At 37.7% G+C, this 13,687-nt stretch overlaps 2 protein-coding genes across 2 annotated transcripts; both read left to right on the forward strand.

Moving 5' to 3' along the window:
• The first annotated feature begins 966 nt into the window (after positions 1-966).
• Positions 967-3,080, forward strand: LOC131782086 (uncharacterized). Its single transcript, XM_059098801.2, has 4 exons — positions 967-1,019; positions 1,397-1,589; positions 2,303-2,427; positions 2,880-3,080. Exons 1-4 carry the CDS (start codon positions 996-998, stop codon positions 3,078-3,080), a joined length of 543 nt encoding a protein of 180 aa, XP_058954784.2. The 5' UTR covers positions 967-995.
• Positions 3,081-8,766: 5,686 nt separating this feature from the next.
• Positions 8,767-13,489, forward strand: LOC131782119 (uncharacterized). Its single transcript, XM_059098831.2, has 5 exons — positions 8,767-8,902; positions 10,132-10,407; positions 10,777-11,124; positions 11,600-11,935; positions 12,429-13,489. The coding sequence occupies exons 1-5, from the start codon at positions 8,815-8,817 to the stop codon at positions 12,446-12,448; spliced, it is 1,068 nt and encodes a 355-aa protein (XP_058954814.2). The 5' UTR covers positions 8,767-8,814; the 3' UTR covers positions 12,449-13,489.
• Positions 13,490-13,687: the final 198 nt, after the last annotated feature.

Below are 13,687 nucleotides of genomic sequence, written 5' to 3' on the forward strand. Positions count from 1 at the left end.
GTTTACGGATGGCCTGTCTTTATCTTAGATGTCGATCACAACCCCAATGGGCCTTTCAGAACCATGAACGAATTCTCTCCTTGATTCTGTGACCTTTTGGTGAATCTATAGATTCACCAAAATTGCTCACTTTGTTAAATTGTTCACTTTGAATTCACATTTGAAACTTTGAACATTGCTTCTTCTTTACACTTTTTCTTCAACTGTATGCTTTATTAGGACACCAACGTTCTTCCGATACCACTTATGATAAGGGGGACATGGAACGTTTGGACGTTGAAAAGCACCTGTTACCTGCGGTTTATTTGTCTTTTGACTTCAACCGCAATCGATCGAAAATTACAACGCACTGAAATACAGAAAAATAGCCTTTCAAATTTCCCTTCTCCTCGCATAATTTTATAATTCCTTTACTACAACCCTGTTGAGTTCAAGTGACGCAATCTTAACAGCTAACCCAGGGTTCACATGTTATGAATTCTCTTTGGTGGCATATTCTCATGATATCATCTATAAAAATACAGGTCGCTAATTGCAGCCAGATCCTTAAGGGGGAACTGTTGCTTACAGCTCAGGCCTTACCTGGACTCAATGAAATTGCATAATTATCGTTGATTCGGTTTGTATTTGTTGGCAAAGTTCTTGCCGAAACCTCTTGATAAACTGGCTATATTTAGACCAATTATGAACGAAGAAGAACACATGGTTATTTCTGCAACGACAAAATTTTTTAGAGATCGTACAAAATTTCCGTTCAGAGAGGTTGAAATAACATTTGCTTCTGTTACCGCAATCCACCCTACAACAGTGGGTTGAATTGCGAGTTCCGTATACAATAACAAGAATTCAAAACAAAAACAAACTATCCTACTCTTACGTTGGCACGTTAAAAAAATCCTGCCCTTGAAATGGTATAAATAAGACCCTTGTTCTATGGAAATTTCATTAAAAAATACTTGATTTATTTGAGAAGCAGTGGAAACAAGGTTGTCTAAATGGATTGCAAGAGTATTTTTCTTGTAAGTAGCTTAGCTGTTTCATTATTGTTATCGTGGCTCCAGACTTAAGCTACGGTACTATGTTTTTCGAAGATTCTTTGATATCATCTACTAATGATCTCCGTCAGTTTATATTGATGATGCTTGGCATGGCTCTTTAGCCTGGCCAGTAATGGTTGGCTTAACTTTTACAGTGGTAACAACTACGTCCTATTCTACCTTAGCCGTTGGTCAAGATATATACGATTCTATTTAGAACGGAATCCATCAATGGCCCTCAGCGAATACTGCCTCTAATTGAGGAGTTTTAAGAAAAAAATACTTTTTTATAGTATTTTTTTGAAATTGCACTACATGTTGAGAGACAGCGAAATACGAATATTCTGTTCTTCCTTTAGATTTCTGTTATGTGCTCTTTGGAGCTTGTTCAATTCAGCGAATCAGCACAGGGCAAGAATAGACACATCAGGTCAGCTTTCTGTGGCTGGATAAAAACTAATCGCTGTTTAATGAAGATTGGAAGTTATTCGGGCAGCACGATCAGAACAAAAGTCAGCATTGATGGTGCCTATACAACAGATCCGGCAACAAGTGAGTATACGCTGATCACCTGAGACTGACTTAAACATAACTGAGACTTGAAATTCTAAAATTCGTTTATAACGAATCGGCTTATAGGTTGAAATAAATCTGAAACGGTTCTCTCAACAGCCCATACTTTTAAGCAGCTTCCTTAAACATTTTTGTCACCTTTACGTCACTGAAAAAATATGTCATTGTCTCTGCTTGAATGCTAAAATTCAAACTTACACAACTCGTTTCGAGATATCTACTTTCAACATTGAAAGGGGAGCTCGTAAGGTCCTAAAGCGGTAGTGCATGAAATAACTACAGGTTTTCTTGATTAATTGTTTCAAATAAAGGAGTCCAACAAGACTACTTCAGGACCCTGGTAATCTAGTGTTAACAACTGAATTGAAAATATAAATTAGCCACCCTAAAGAGTTTAAAGACTGACGTTTCGAGCGTTAGCCCTTCGTCAGGGTGATCGGAGGAATTGTGGATTGTATGTGGGTTTATGTGCAGAATATCGAGCTGCCCTATTGGTGAGAATATGGTGTCGAAAAAACAAGAATAAATTAGTTATATGAAAAGCGCTCGTTGATACCGTGGAGATTAAGAATGCCGATTCGGAAGAAAATTTTGTTCTAGTGTTTTACAGCTTTCCGTACTGCCTAGATGTAGGGGAATGATGTTATCCAAGACACGAGCTTGCTGACGAAATGATTGTACTTTCTTTCAAGGATTTACTATCGTCACGATCAAGAACTCGTCGGGCATGAAAAGAGGAAAATGCATTCAATTTTCAACAAACAGCAAAGTTAAGTATGCGCTGAGGGTCGTCACTATGAGCAATATCATTTTTGAGGTGAGCGATGCTTATTCATTTGACTACATCATATTCGGATTGAAACACCTGCAAAGTAGGGATTCCTGGACTAAGTAAGAAACGGATTTTCAAAATTAACCTTAATTAGTTTGACCAACTTTTAATGATGCGTAAACTGCTTGGTTTCATTTTAAAAAATAAAGATACTTTCTTGTCCCTGGATAACGTATTGTAAACAGCAGATTTCCTACCCCACTGGGACGTTCTCTTCCCAGAGAACTTCTCTGTTTGATCCTTAAATTAATTGAAACCCATCGAATGCACGCCAGTCTCTGCATGTGGGGTACATGTGGTTTTTTGGGGGGTTTTTTGTTTTGTTTTTTTTTTACAACAATTTTTCTGAATTAAGATTTGTTCGTAGTTTGTTAGGGATAAGGCAGGGACATATCTGCTAGAAATTGGCTCATTTCTTATTCTGGTTGCATCCACAGAAGCAGCAGAATGGCTGTCACGACAACATTTCTGATGACTTCGTTTTTAAAGAATCTAGAATTCGATCCAAAAACAGTTTTACATATACTTATAACTCGAAGTGCCTTGCTGCAAGGAAAGATGGCACGTTATTCTTAAAAACAACTAACGATCCAAGCAATGAGCAACAATGCAAATACACTCACCTGAGGTACACATAAATATAAATACAAGTAGACTTGATTTCTACAACTAGCCTATGATCGATGGTTAAGGTGATCAGTATTTTTATCTTTATTGTAATCATCATCGTATGTGATGATTTTTATATTAATGTTATCGCTATTTTACATTTGACGATTGTTCATATCAAAGGAGACCTACTTTCAAGATATTTATATAAAAGATTGATGTTGCAACCACATTCGAGTATTTTTTTCTCTTTTTTATGACTTGTACTTAAGACGCTAAGTTCGAGCCTGTAATAAATATTTACCCTTTTAACCTAATCATTTGACTACATCATATTCGGATTGAAACACCTGCAAAGTAGTAATTCCTGGACTAAGTAAGAAACGGATATTCTCCTTGAATTCTTGTTGTATTTTTTTTGGTGGATCCTATAAGCACACGTAAGAAATATTTTTCGGCATCACCAATAATTTTCCTATTCTTGGAAATAATTTAGGAGGGAAAGAATCTTGGCTGACACATCGAGTTTTCAAAGAGGTAAACCCCAGATACAACAAAAAATTCAGGTGATAAATAGACAATACTTTTTAAGGCCGAAAAGCTGGAGCACCAATTGGTTTTATTTGAAACTGCAGCCACTAAAGGTAGCCTTTTGATGTTCTGATATTAATGTGTTTTGAACATCATATGACGAGTGTGACTATGCCAAAAACTGGTATAAGTATCCTATACTCGGTAGATATACCAGAATAATAATGGCTTACACTTACCGCGAATTAGCCAAAGTGGCCAGCCCGCAAGGTCAAGGAACTTGAAGAAGGTAGCCCATAGGAAGAGGTTGTCAATAAGAATTCAAATGATTCAATGTTTTCTTTGTTTTAGGCACTTGGGCCGATAAGATGGTTCGTGTTATTTAATAACTTGTCCAACCTTACACGTCACTTCCTTTTTCGAAACCGCCCAGAAGAAAAAATCAGACAAAAGAAAAACGTAAGAACGTGCAGTTTGTCGGCTTAGTTAGGGTCGGAAGAACCCCATTTGATCTGCTTTGTGTTTGTTAAACGAGAATAAAAGAAGAGATCTCAAATAATCACCCTATTATGTAGCTTCGTCTTTGAGTAAATTTCACTCAACCGAAAGGATGGGCACTGTAAGAAGCTACTACATTTGGCCCAAATCATGACAGCTGCGTTGCTCAAAAAAAAAAAATGTCCTTCCATGGTTGATTTACTCCGTACATTTAGGCGTGTTGATTAGCATGGAATCTTTCAACTCAACAGTCAATTGTCACAGACGCAGCTGTAAGTAAGACGATGCTAAGGCACCTCTGTTTAAGTGAATGTCTCTACCAGTGATATTTTAAAATGAATATTTTCCCGGTGAGTTCTTTTGGCTAAAAAAAACAACTGAAATGGAAAGGAAATAGAATGACTGATGTCTCCACAGAAGAAAGCTCTGCCTTACAGAAATGTTTATTATTCCTGAACCGGCTTGTCATGATAATCATAAGGTCACCATCTTAGAGATCCAGATTACGCTTCGCTGCGAATACAACAGATCCATATTTTTTTTGCGAGAACAATAGGCATTCGGCGCGATGTATGAATGACTTTGAGAATAAAAATAAGCGAAAGACAGCTCTATAAACATTGAAATAATGAAGTTCTTTGAGCACAGAGAGTTTTACAATAACAGTCTCTGGGAAAATCAAAACAAAATGTTGGATTCATGAACATGCATGGTGTTGTTCTTGAACACCACTAAGACGGTCTTACTTAACAAGTTAGCCTTGCCAAAGTAAACTTGTGCTCTTTGTTTCTAGTTGAAAGCTTAATCAGCGCGGCATGTTCCCCATTAGAGACGGGAAGCGTTGTTTGTTTTGTTTTTGCCTCTTTTATTCCAAATGGCATTGTTTTTTTGATACATTAAAAACAAATGGCTATTTTGAGAATCCTCCTACGGTTTCCTCGACGTTTTTTATTTCACCAAGAAGAATGGTCTAGCAGGACGTAGTTTTGGTGAAATTTGAATTGTATAAACCAATAAAAAAATGTAAAAAAGTAAAAAAATGGTGGCTTTTTTGCTGAATTCAAGTTACTTTGGTCATCATGTAGCTTAACAGCTATCAGTTTCAATCTAACGTAAATTTTATCTTAATTCTTCCATGCGTCAAAAGTGTCAAAATTTCAGCATGACTGTCAAAAGGGTCTTTCGTTTTCCTCTTAGTAGGTCAGCTCCAATTCGTTTTCTCGACAGGAGCTCATGTAAGAGACACACTTGCATATAGGCCGACGCAAAAAGGTGTTTAGAACTAAACCAACCTTAAAATTAAAAAAAAATCTTAACCGGCCCTTTTGGTGGGGATAATTGGATGTTCTGTCATTCACTGCAACTCACATCTGTTTACGAGCAAAAGGTCTTAAGATGCAAAATCGTCTAATTTCACATTTAATATTTCTTGATCTTTTGTTGATCTGACGCTTTAGGGTAACCTGTTCCATAAAACTGGGGCAGTAGTAACGAAGGATCAGGCTCTCGTGGTTTACATGGTATTGAAATGGTGCTCTCTAAATCGAAGAACGCCATTGTTAGTGAGGCGCTGGTACAACGATTTGGTGATTCCTATTATTTGGAGTTCGACTACCTTTCATGCATCGTGGGAACAAATCCTAAGTGGTGGACACCGGCAGAGTTGCATAATGAATAAAAGCATTGCGTGTTTAAGGCTGCCCTTTAAGGTGAAACCTCTTCCTATGGCCCATCACATGAAATTCATCCGCCCACCCCCGCGTGACAAAGAAACTTCTTTGTCTTTTCCGAGATGGAATGATTTTTCCTTTCGCAGATTTTTCGAAAGGTTCTTATGACCAGTTTAAAGTACGAAAATAGTTGATAGTTGAGTATCCAAAGTATACTTTTATAGAAGAAAATAAGTGAATCTAGGAATGAAATATCCAACAAATAGCTCGACATTTCTATCACTCATATACTTCAAGAGCGATTTAATCATATAAAATAATAAAGAAATAAATGTGGGATATTCAGCAAAATGTTCCCGCTTAGCCAATCCCCATGGGATTGTACGATTTAATATCTCTCTTTTTTTAAATTCAGTTTCTGTTCGCAACAATTTTCCACATATCAGTCACGATGGGTCATTTACGATAAGTGGGTCAAACTTAAAAGAAACGAGAGAATTCAGCAGTTTACCATTGAGGTTTGTTTTCTCAAAGTCAAATTAACTTAGTCGTTTAAACTTAGATTACCTTCATCTGCCAAAAGATAACATACATTTTGTTAAATTAAAACTAGGTCGGGAACGTCTATCTCCTACACGGCGGACGTCTTTTTGGACATAAGAATTCTGCTTTCGAGGGCAAGAAATGTGTGTATGTGAGTTACTCAACTATCATGCCATCGTCGTGTGATGTTAAAAAACAATTATGAATTATTCTGACAGCTCAAAAACGTCCTCTGTATCCTTCAAGCACGTGCTTGGGTGGCCTTACGTTGGTCGGCAACAAAGAAGGAAGTCTCAGTTACAACGGAAGAGTGTGCCTTTGAACAATAGTAGAGTCCGACCACTCTTTTCCACTTAGCGTTCCAAGTTCCTGTCTAGTGGGCGGTTGTTTACCCAACAGAAAAGTGTTTCTTTTTTTAACCAAAGTCATCGTCACATAAATATTTCAAAACAGGTTGCGAAATTGCCACATATGACCTCAATAATTAGCAGTGCCTGCTTAAGACCAGCTTTGAGGTTTCTATTTAGTCTGAGCTTCATCTGCTTTGCGCGTCACAGAAGCTTATCAATCTGTAACACTGATGTTCTTTGTTATCGATTCATAAATAGACTTCCTATTGTAGCTCTAACTTCCAAGTGAGAGTAAGCTAAATTTAAACGCTACTCAGGAGTGTGCTTCAATCCTAGTGTTTCTTATGCTGATAAAGATAAAATAGGATCATCTATCGACGAGCATATACAGGCCCCTCGCTTACTGTACATTTCAATTCTCTTTTGTTTATCACCCACTTGGCCCTATGCCACGAGTTCTCTCTTTCCCAAAGCGGATTGACTGTTAATGGGTTTAAGGAATGATGAAGTTTTAATTTCATAAGGGCGAACATATCGCCAATAATCCTTCATTATCTTTCGAAACGATATCTATAAACGAAATGAAACTTAAAAAGTTGTTTCTCCTAAGTTCACGCTGTAAGTGAGCCATTGCTACTTGCCCCTGTTTCCTATCAGTTACTGGGTGATGAGAGACACTCTAAGTGCCAATGACGTAGATGACCCACGTTGGACTGATAACAACCCCTTTAACGGATGTTGCGGTAATTAAGAAAAAGAAAAGGAAACCCACACGCTTTTATGAAAAAGAACCACGCAAAATTAAGCAACATAGCCCCCTGCCGCGGTTTTGCAGAATTGGACATCAAACACTCTGCAAGTAGTTAGTAACTTATGTTAATGGTAATAATTAACCGTGACTAAAGTTTGAGCCACGAGCCATTTCATCAGACTTAGAAAGTGACCCGAGCTCCACTTTCAATTAAAATTTCCCCCCTTTCTATTTTCCAGTGATTTGGTCGTTCTTGTTTCATATTTTCTTTAAGGAGTAGGCCTAGTTAATTTAGGGAAGAAAATATGCATTCTAAATGAAGATAAAGGTCGCATGTTTGTACCAAACCTACAGGGATTTTCAACTTAAAATGTACGTTACGCTCAATAGCTGTACTAGGATTTCCTTATAATGGAGTCAAATGTGCGAATTACTTCGAACGAATCAAAATGCACATAACTAGAAATTTTTATTATTAATATTATTATAATTATTATTCTGTTTTTCCATTTTTGTTTTCGGGTTTCGTGAAATAAGAAGTGGCCAGATCGATACCAAATAAATGTTTGGCCATCTTTACACCTGTATTTGGATGAAGTTACATTGCAGAGAACGATGAACGTTTTGTGCCCACAGGTTTGCAAGTATCTTACGCGACAAAGATCATTTTTGTTTCCGACTTATTATATCTTGCCTGTCTAGCTAGCGATACTTTGAGCGCTGGACGAAGAGATGGGCGGTGGAGCGTGAATATGAGCGGGGTCTTTAGCGGCTTCGTCGTTCGTCTTTGCGGTTCCGCCGCGCAGCCCTCCAAAGCGCACACAAAACCACCAGCTACGCGGGCACAAAAAAAAAAGTATTGTTTTTCCTATGATCAGCTTTTTGATGAATGATAATAGAAAAAAATCAACACGCACCCACCTTTTTTGTAATTTATAACTCCTTTTCATTACCCCGCCTTTCTAAACAAAGCTTCTCCAAAGTGGGCTAATTGCTTTTCATCTGCATAAATATATCCTGTTTTAATAAAGCTCCTATATCTGTTGTGATGCATATTGTTATGCTATTGTTTCGCTGTTCCTACTGAAAATTCTCGAGTATTTTCATTATTGCATCAAAGACGTCAGCAAAGCAATAGATATCGAAAATCAATTCCCAGTCATGATGGATCGTTTTCTTTTCATTCCTTAAGCTTCTTACTCGTCTTCTTAAACCTGGTTGAACAGACGCTTTCTTAATCCGGGGTAAATCCCCTCCCTGACGTAAAAAGGGGCGGAACTCAATAGGTACCTATGGTGCTTGAACAAATAAGTTTTGTTTTAAAGAAAATTAAATCATAATTCTGAAAAAGTGTGGGGGGGTATAAATTCATCAGATTTTAGACGTGAAGTGTAGGCGCGCCAAACCACGCTGTAGAAGCATGAAGAATCAGTGTTTCGAACAAGACGTGAGGTTCATGTCGAGAAAAGTCTCTTTGCTGTTGGTTTTGTCATTTACTTTGTTTCAAGGTAAGGAGATTGATTGAACAACTAAAATTGTTCTGTTTATTTATCTAGCAGTTCCTTTTCTTCACGTGTTTCTTTGTACGCTTAGCAGTTCTAAGACGTATCACTTGATAAAATAATTTTTCGAGGAAATATTCTTTTACTTTTTCGTTCAATTTAACGTGAAAATCTTGTCGACCTTAATAAAGAGTTGTGTTCCAATCTCTATCAAGGAGTAAAATTGTTTTCAGCATGGAAACTCTGTTACTCATACCAAATTTAATCTGAAAAGGGTCTGGTAATTGTGAATAAGTGCCAGTTAGAGATCTCGCAACCTTCGTCATTTTCAAGTTGTGGGGTCAGATTCGGCAAAGTGTAATGTCCCCCTTTACTGTTTCCGAGCGCCTAAGAAATGTGTGGCTCTCCATCTCCACTTTTGCTGTATTCTTGCGCAATTGCCTCAGACAATTCTTATAGATGTTGATTTCATGACCATAGCCAGAGAGATAAATGTAGACCCTTTTATCTGACCTAACGGTGCAATTTCTGGATTCCTTGTGTCAATTTGATCGTGGAGTGAACGGCTATATTACAATAAATCAGTCATTTGCAAAAGCATAAAAAGCGCAGTTTGTATCAAAGCTGCATTGTAATTTAATTGATCCAAAATCTTCTTGCGCATATCGAATTATCGAAATAAGAGATACGTTTACCCAAGCATCGATTACGAAAATTTTATTCAGTTTGTTTTATTCATGTATTTATTTTTTGGTTTGTTTTTGTTTTGCCTATTAAAAATTGCGCTTTTTATTTTCAAAGAGGAATGTACACATATAGGGGGTTTCCTAAAAAACTTCTAAGAAGAATCTCAAAACGTGCGTGTTCAGTGGATCATAGTCAGTAAAATTTCAAATGCTGCTCTTTGTGAAATGTAGAGAAAAGTATTATCTTGTAAAGCATTGTTGACTTTCATCGCAAGGAGAAGCACTTTTCACTTAGGTTCTTAATTCTTCAGTTTCATGTTGCTGTTGCTTAATTTCACTCTTAACTTAGGGGGCACGATTTTGCATTTTCGAAAAACGATTTTCGATAGATTTTTAGTTTATGTGTCAACTATCCTTTTCACCCTTTTAACCTCCCTTCCTCCCCACTCCTCTATCCTCTTTTCCTCCCCCACATAGAGATTGGGCTGTAAGTCATCCATTCGTTTGAAAGAGATTACAAACTCATTTTTCTATTGTTCTGTGAATCAGATGTGTCATCTGCGCCTAGCTCGAAATGCGAAGTAAAGGCTTCCTGTTCAGAGTCAGCCAGTTGCCAAATCACAAAGAATATCACAGTAAATCCAGGTCTCAAGATACCACCCAACTGTGCCATCAACGTGAGAAGAAAGGGAAACATCCACACCTGGCAGCAAGCAAAACAGCAAATTGGTGAAAGCAAGGGCTTATTGGATTTGGTCTTACAAGAAAAGGGGAAATCAAAGAATGGGAAGTATATCTGCCAGTGCACCGCTGTACATTTTACACGTAAGCAGCTCCTCATTTATTTGACTTGGCTGAAACTGCTCTCAGCCCCCACTGGGGCCTTGTTCCTGTCTCATTTGTATTTATCGTTGTTCGACTCTCATTAAAAAAAAGAACTGTAAGTTATGCCTGCAAATGTTTAACCACCTTTGCTGTTCGTTTGAACTAAATAGTGCATCTTTACATTTAGCCAAGTGTCTCAGAAGCCTAGAGTTATGGACATGGCTTGAAATGGGGTTCGTTTTGGGGAAAAGAAAGCAGCTTTGTCGATTGCTAGTCACATGTTAAACTACCAACCCGATTTCAATTTCTTGAGAATTCATTAGGCAAGTGTTGACACCTCAGGTGAAGTAATATCCTTTTTATATCCAGGTGCTGTTAATCTTCTTTGGGGAAGTAGTTCCCCAAATATTATATCAAAAGACAAAAAAAATGAACTGGAATGCGTTTTCTCGGCTTGGCCTCTACCTGCTGTTGTCAACTGGTACAAGGATAAGTTGCCAAATACTAATAGAGTGCGTTTACCGTTGATGAACGGAACCAAAGGCATTTATCAATCTCTGGAGAAGATACGGGTCAATGAAGAAGAAGCGATTCGTAGTGTCCTTCGTTTCCCATCAGGAAGCGAGGAACACGAAGGATTCTATACCTGTAGTGTAGTGGATAGTATTCAAGGCTGGTCCAGCAATAAATCCTATATGGTACAACTAATATTCATTTGTAAGTAGTCATTTCAATCACTTTTGTCCAACATAGAGGCTTCAAAACCACGAGTGTAGGCATGATTTAAGGACCGTTTCATTTTTTTTGATATGTAGCTTTTGACTATCAGAGTTGCTATTACACACTTTTATGCTTTATGAATGAATGGTGGTATTCACACACAGGTAAATCCACTCATATTGTAACATTCAATGATAGGGGCAGGCTGCAGGCTGCTTCAAGTAAGAGCGGGCATTCTCAAAATGCAAGAACGTTCATGTTTAAAAAATTTTGATATCTGTTGGTAAACACTGAGACGAAAAATTTCCTTAAATTATCCACTGTTGCTAGCCACTGTTGTCTATAAGATATGATTGCCTCAGAATAATTCATAACGAAAAAGCACTCCCAACAAATCAAAAGGTTACCAAAGCCCCTTAATTATTGTTAATGAGTTATCATGGTTTTAAACTTTTTTATCGCGGAAACACAGGTCCTCTACCACAGCCCCCCACCACTTCAACATCTATGGTCTCTGCAAACAAATTTTCCAACGTAAGCCTAACATGTTTAGTTGACAGCGACGAGACTGGCTGCCCAGATGAGCTGCATTGGTATAAAAACAATGATCACGTTCCCTTGGCAAGCAGTAAGAAGTACAAAATAGTAGTGAAACACACACACAGCAAATGCAAGCAGGAATTTATCCTGAATATTTTTAACGTCACTAAGGTTGATGAAGGGAATTACAGCTGCCAGTGGAAGTGTGAGTATGAGGACACTACGAAAGCATCAATTGTCTTGAAAGTTTCTACTCGGTCAACAACAGGTAAATATAAATATGTTCATCACTGAGTTCAGAGTGATGAGTTATAGGAAAAAGCCTCTGCAGCAGGCGCTATTAGCAGTCAAAGTATTATGTACGGAGTTTTGAAGGTGCAGAAAGACGCGCTTATTGAAAGGATCTCATACTTGAACCAGAATGTCATTTTGTCGGGATGTTATTCAAACATTAGTTGAGAAATTAATTACAGCAACTGTTAATAGTTTTATCATATTTACTCTGAGAACATCAAGTTCTCCAAACGTACATTTATTTCAGAAGTATTATAGCACCAAAATTGGAAAGCTTACGACAGAGCGACCTTTTCTTTTTTTATCTCTCATCCATCCACTAATTCAAGGGTATCATTTTTCTTGCTATCTGGAGGCAATATTCTTGGAAATGTCCTCGTCATTAACTTTTTATAATGTACAGTTGATATCAAATTAAAGCATGAGATCTTGCACTTTTTCATGCTTAGTTCTCTTTCTATTCATAGGAGACATTTCTTCTTGGTGAGGGTCAGGAATAACACAGCAGGAGTTAGTCGACAACCAAGAATAAAACGAAATGGCGAATTTTAATTGCGATCAAAAGCTTCAGCCTTTTTTTTTCTATCTATAGTAAGCTCAGTGGATTTGAGAGTTCGAAAAATATCGAGCTGAATTAGCAGCAAAGCAAGCTTTCAGGCAGAATTAAAAGTTTTCGGTTCACTTCTGGTTAAGGAGTTGCAATTACTGACTTCACGTTTATTGCTAATTAACTGAAATATTTAAAAAGTATGAAGAAATTCCCAAATTTGAAGGTCAAGTTGGTACCCCTGAGGTTCAGGCTTGCTGTAAAAGACTTGAACACATGACTCTGAGTCCCTTTATCGGCGCCGTAACTCTCCCTGGCCAACTAATCCATCGAGCCATTTAAAAATTGGCAAAAGTCTGATTCTTTATAACTGAGAGGGATGAATATGTGGAAAGGAATATGTGATAATCTTATATTTCAGTGCTGGAATAAAGTTGGCTAATCAGTTAAGGAGGGGAATTGCGTGGCGGTCATGCAATCGCATTCCGTTTAAGCCTGGTTATTTTTAGGCGTTGTGAGTAAAAGTAATTTTACTTGATAGAATCTTTTCTGAGGTTTTAAGAAGCAAAAAAAATTATTCAATGGCTTCTTCCCGCCCGCGTCAAGGTTACGGAGATCGCCTAGCTCTCATTAATTAATGACGGTTCGAGCCTCCACACGATAAAAAAAATAGATTCCATGTTGTTGAGTCTGCTCAGTGGTCGATCAAAGAAAAATTTCAGTTGGTACGTAAAAGCCTAAGTGTTACTACATTTTGTCGTCTGTGATCCGTAACTGCAGAGACGCACGGAAACTTGGGACGTATTTGTTAAGTAGAGAGCGAGTACTCGTTGAGCTCGCCTAGAGCCGAGCATAATTAGAGCCAAAATATGTCTGAGTCTTTATCTGCGGTTGAGTAGCCATTCAAAGCATAAGAGGCTTTTCTTTGAGTTATTTCAGTTATGGCTCTCCACTACTTAAAGCGACACTATCATCCCGAGAAAACCACTTCCTTACGATCACATAACTTTAATTTTTTCATGATTAAAAATCTCATCATTTTCTACAACACAATGTCTCAAAGATGCAAATGATTATACATACAACAAGCAAACATGCTGCACGTGGCGACGCTTCCTGTTTAAATGTTCACATCGCCATAACCATGCTTAGCCATATTTAGAGGCCATCGATGGGGTC

Source organism: Pocillopora verrucosa, chromosome 10 (genome assembly GCF_036669915.1).
Source record: "Pocillopora verrucosa isolate sample1 chromosome 10, ASM3666991v2, whole genome shotgun sequence".
Classification (NCBI taxonomy): domain Eukaryota; kingdom Metazoa; phylum Cnidaria; class Anthozoa; order Scleractinia; family Pocilloporidae; genus Pocillopora; species Pocillopora verrucosa.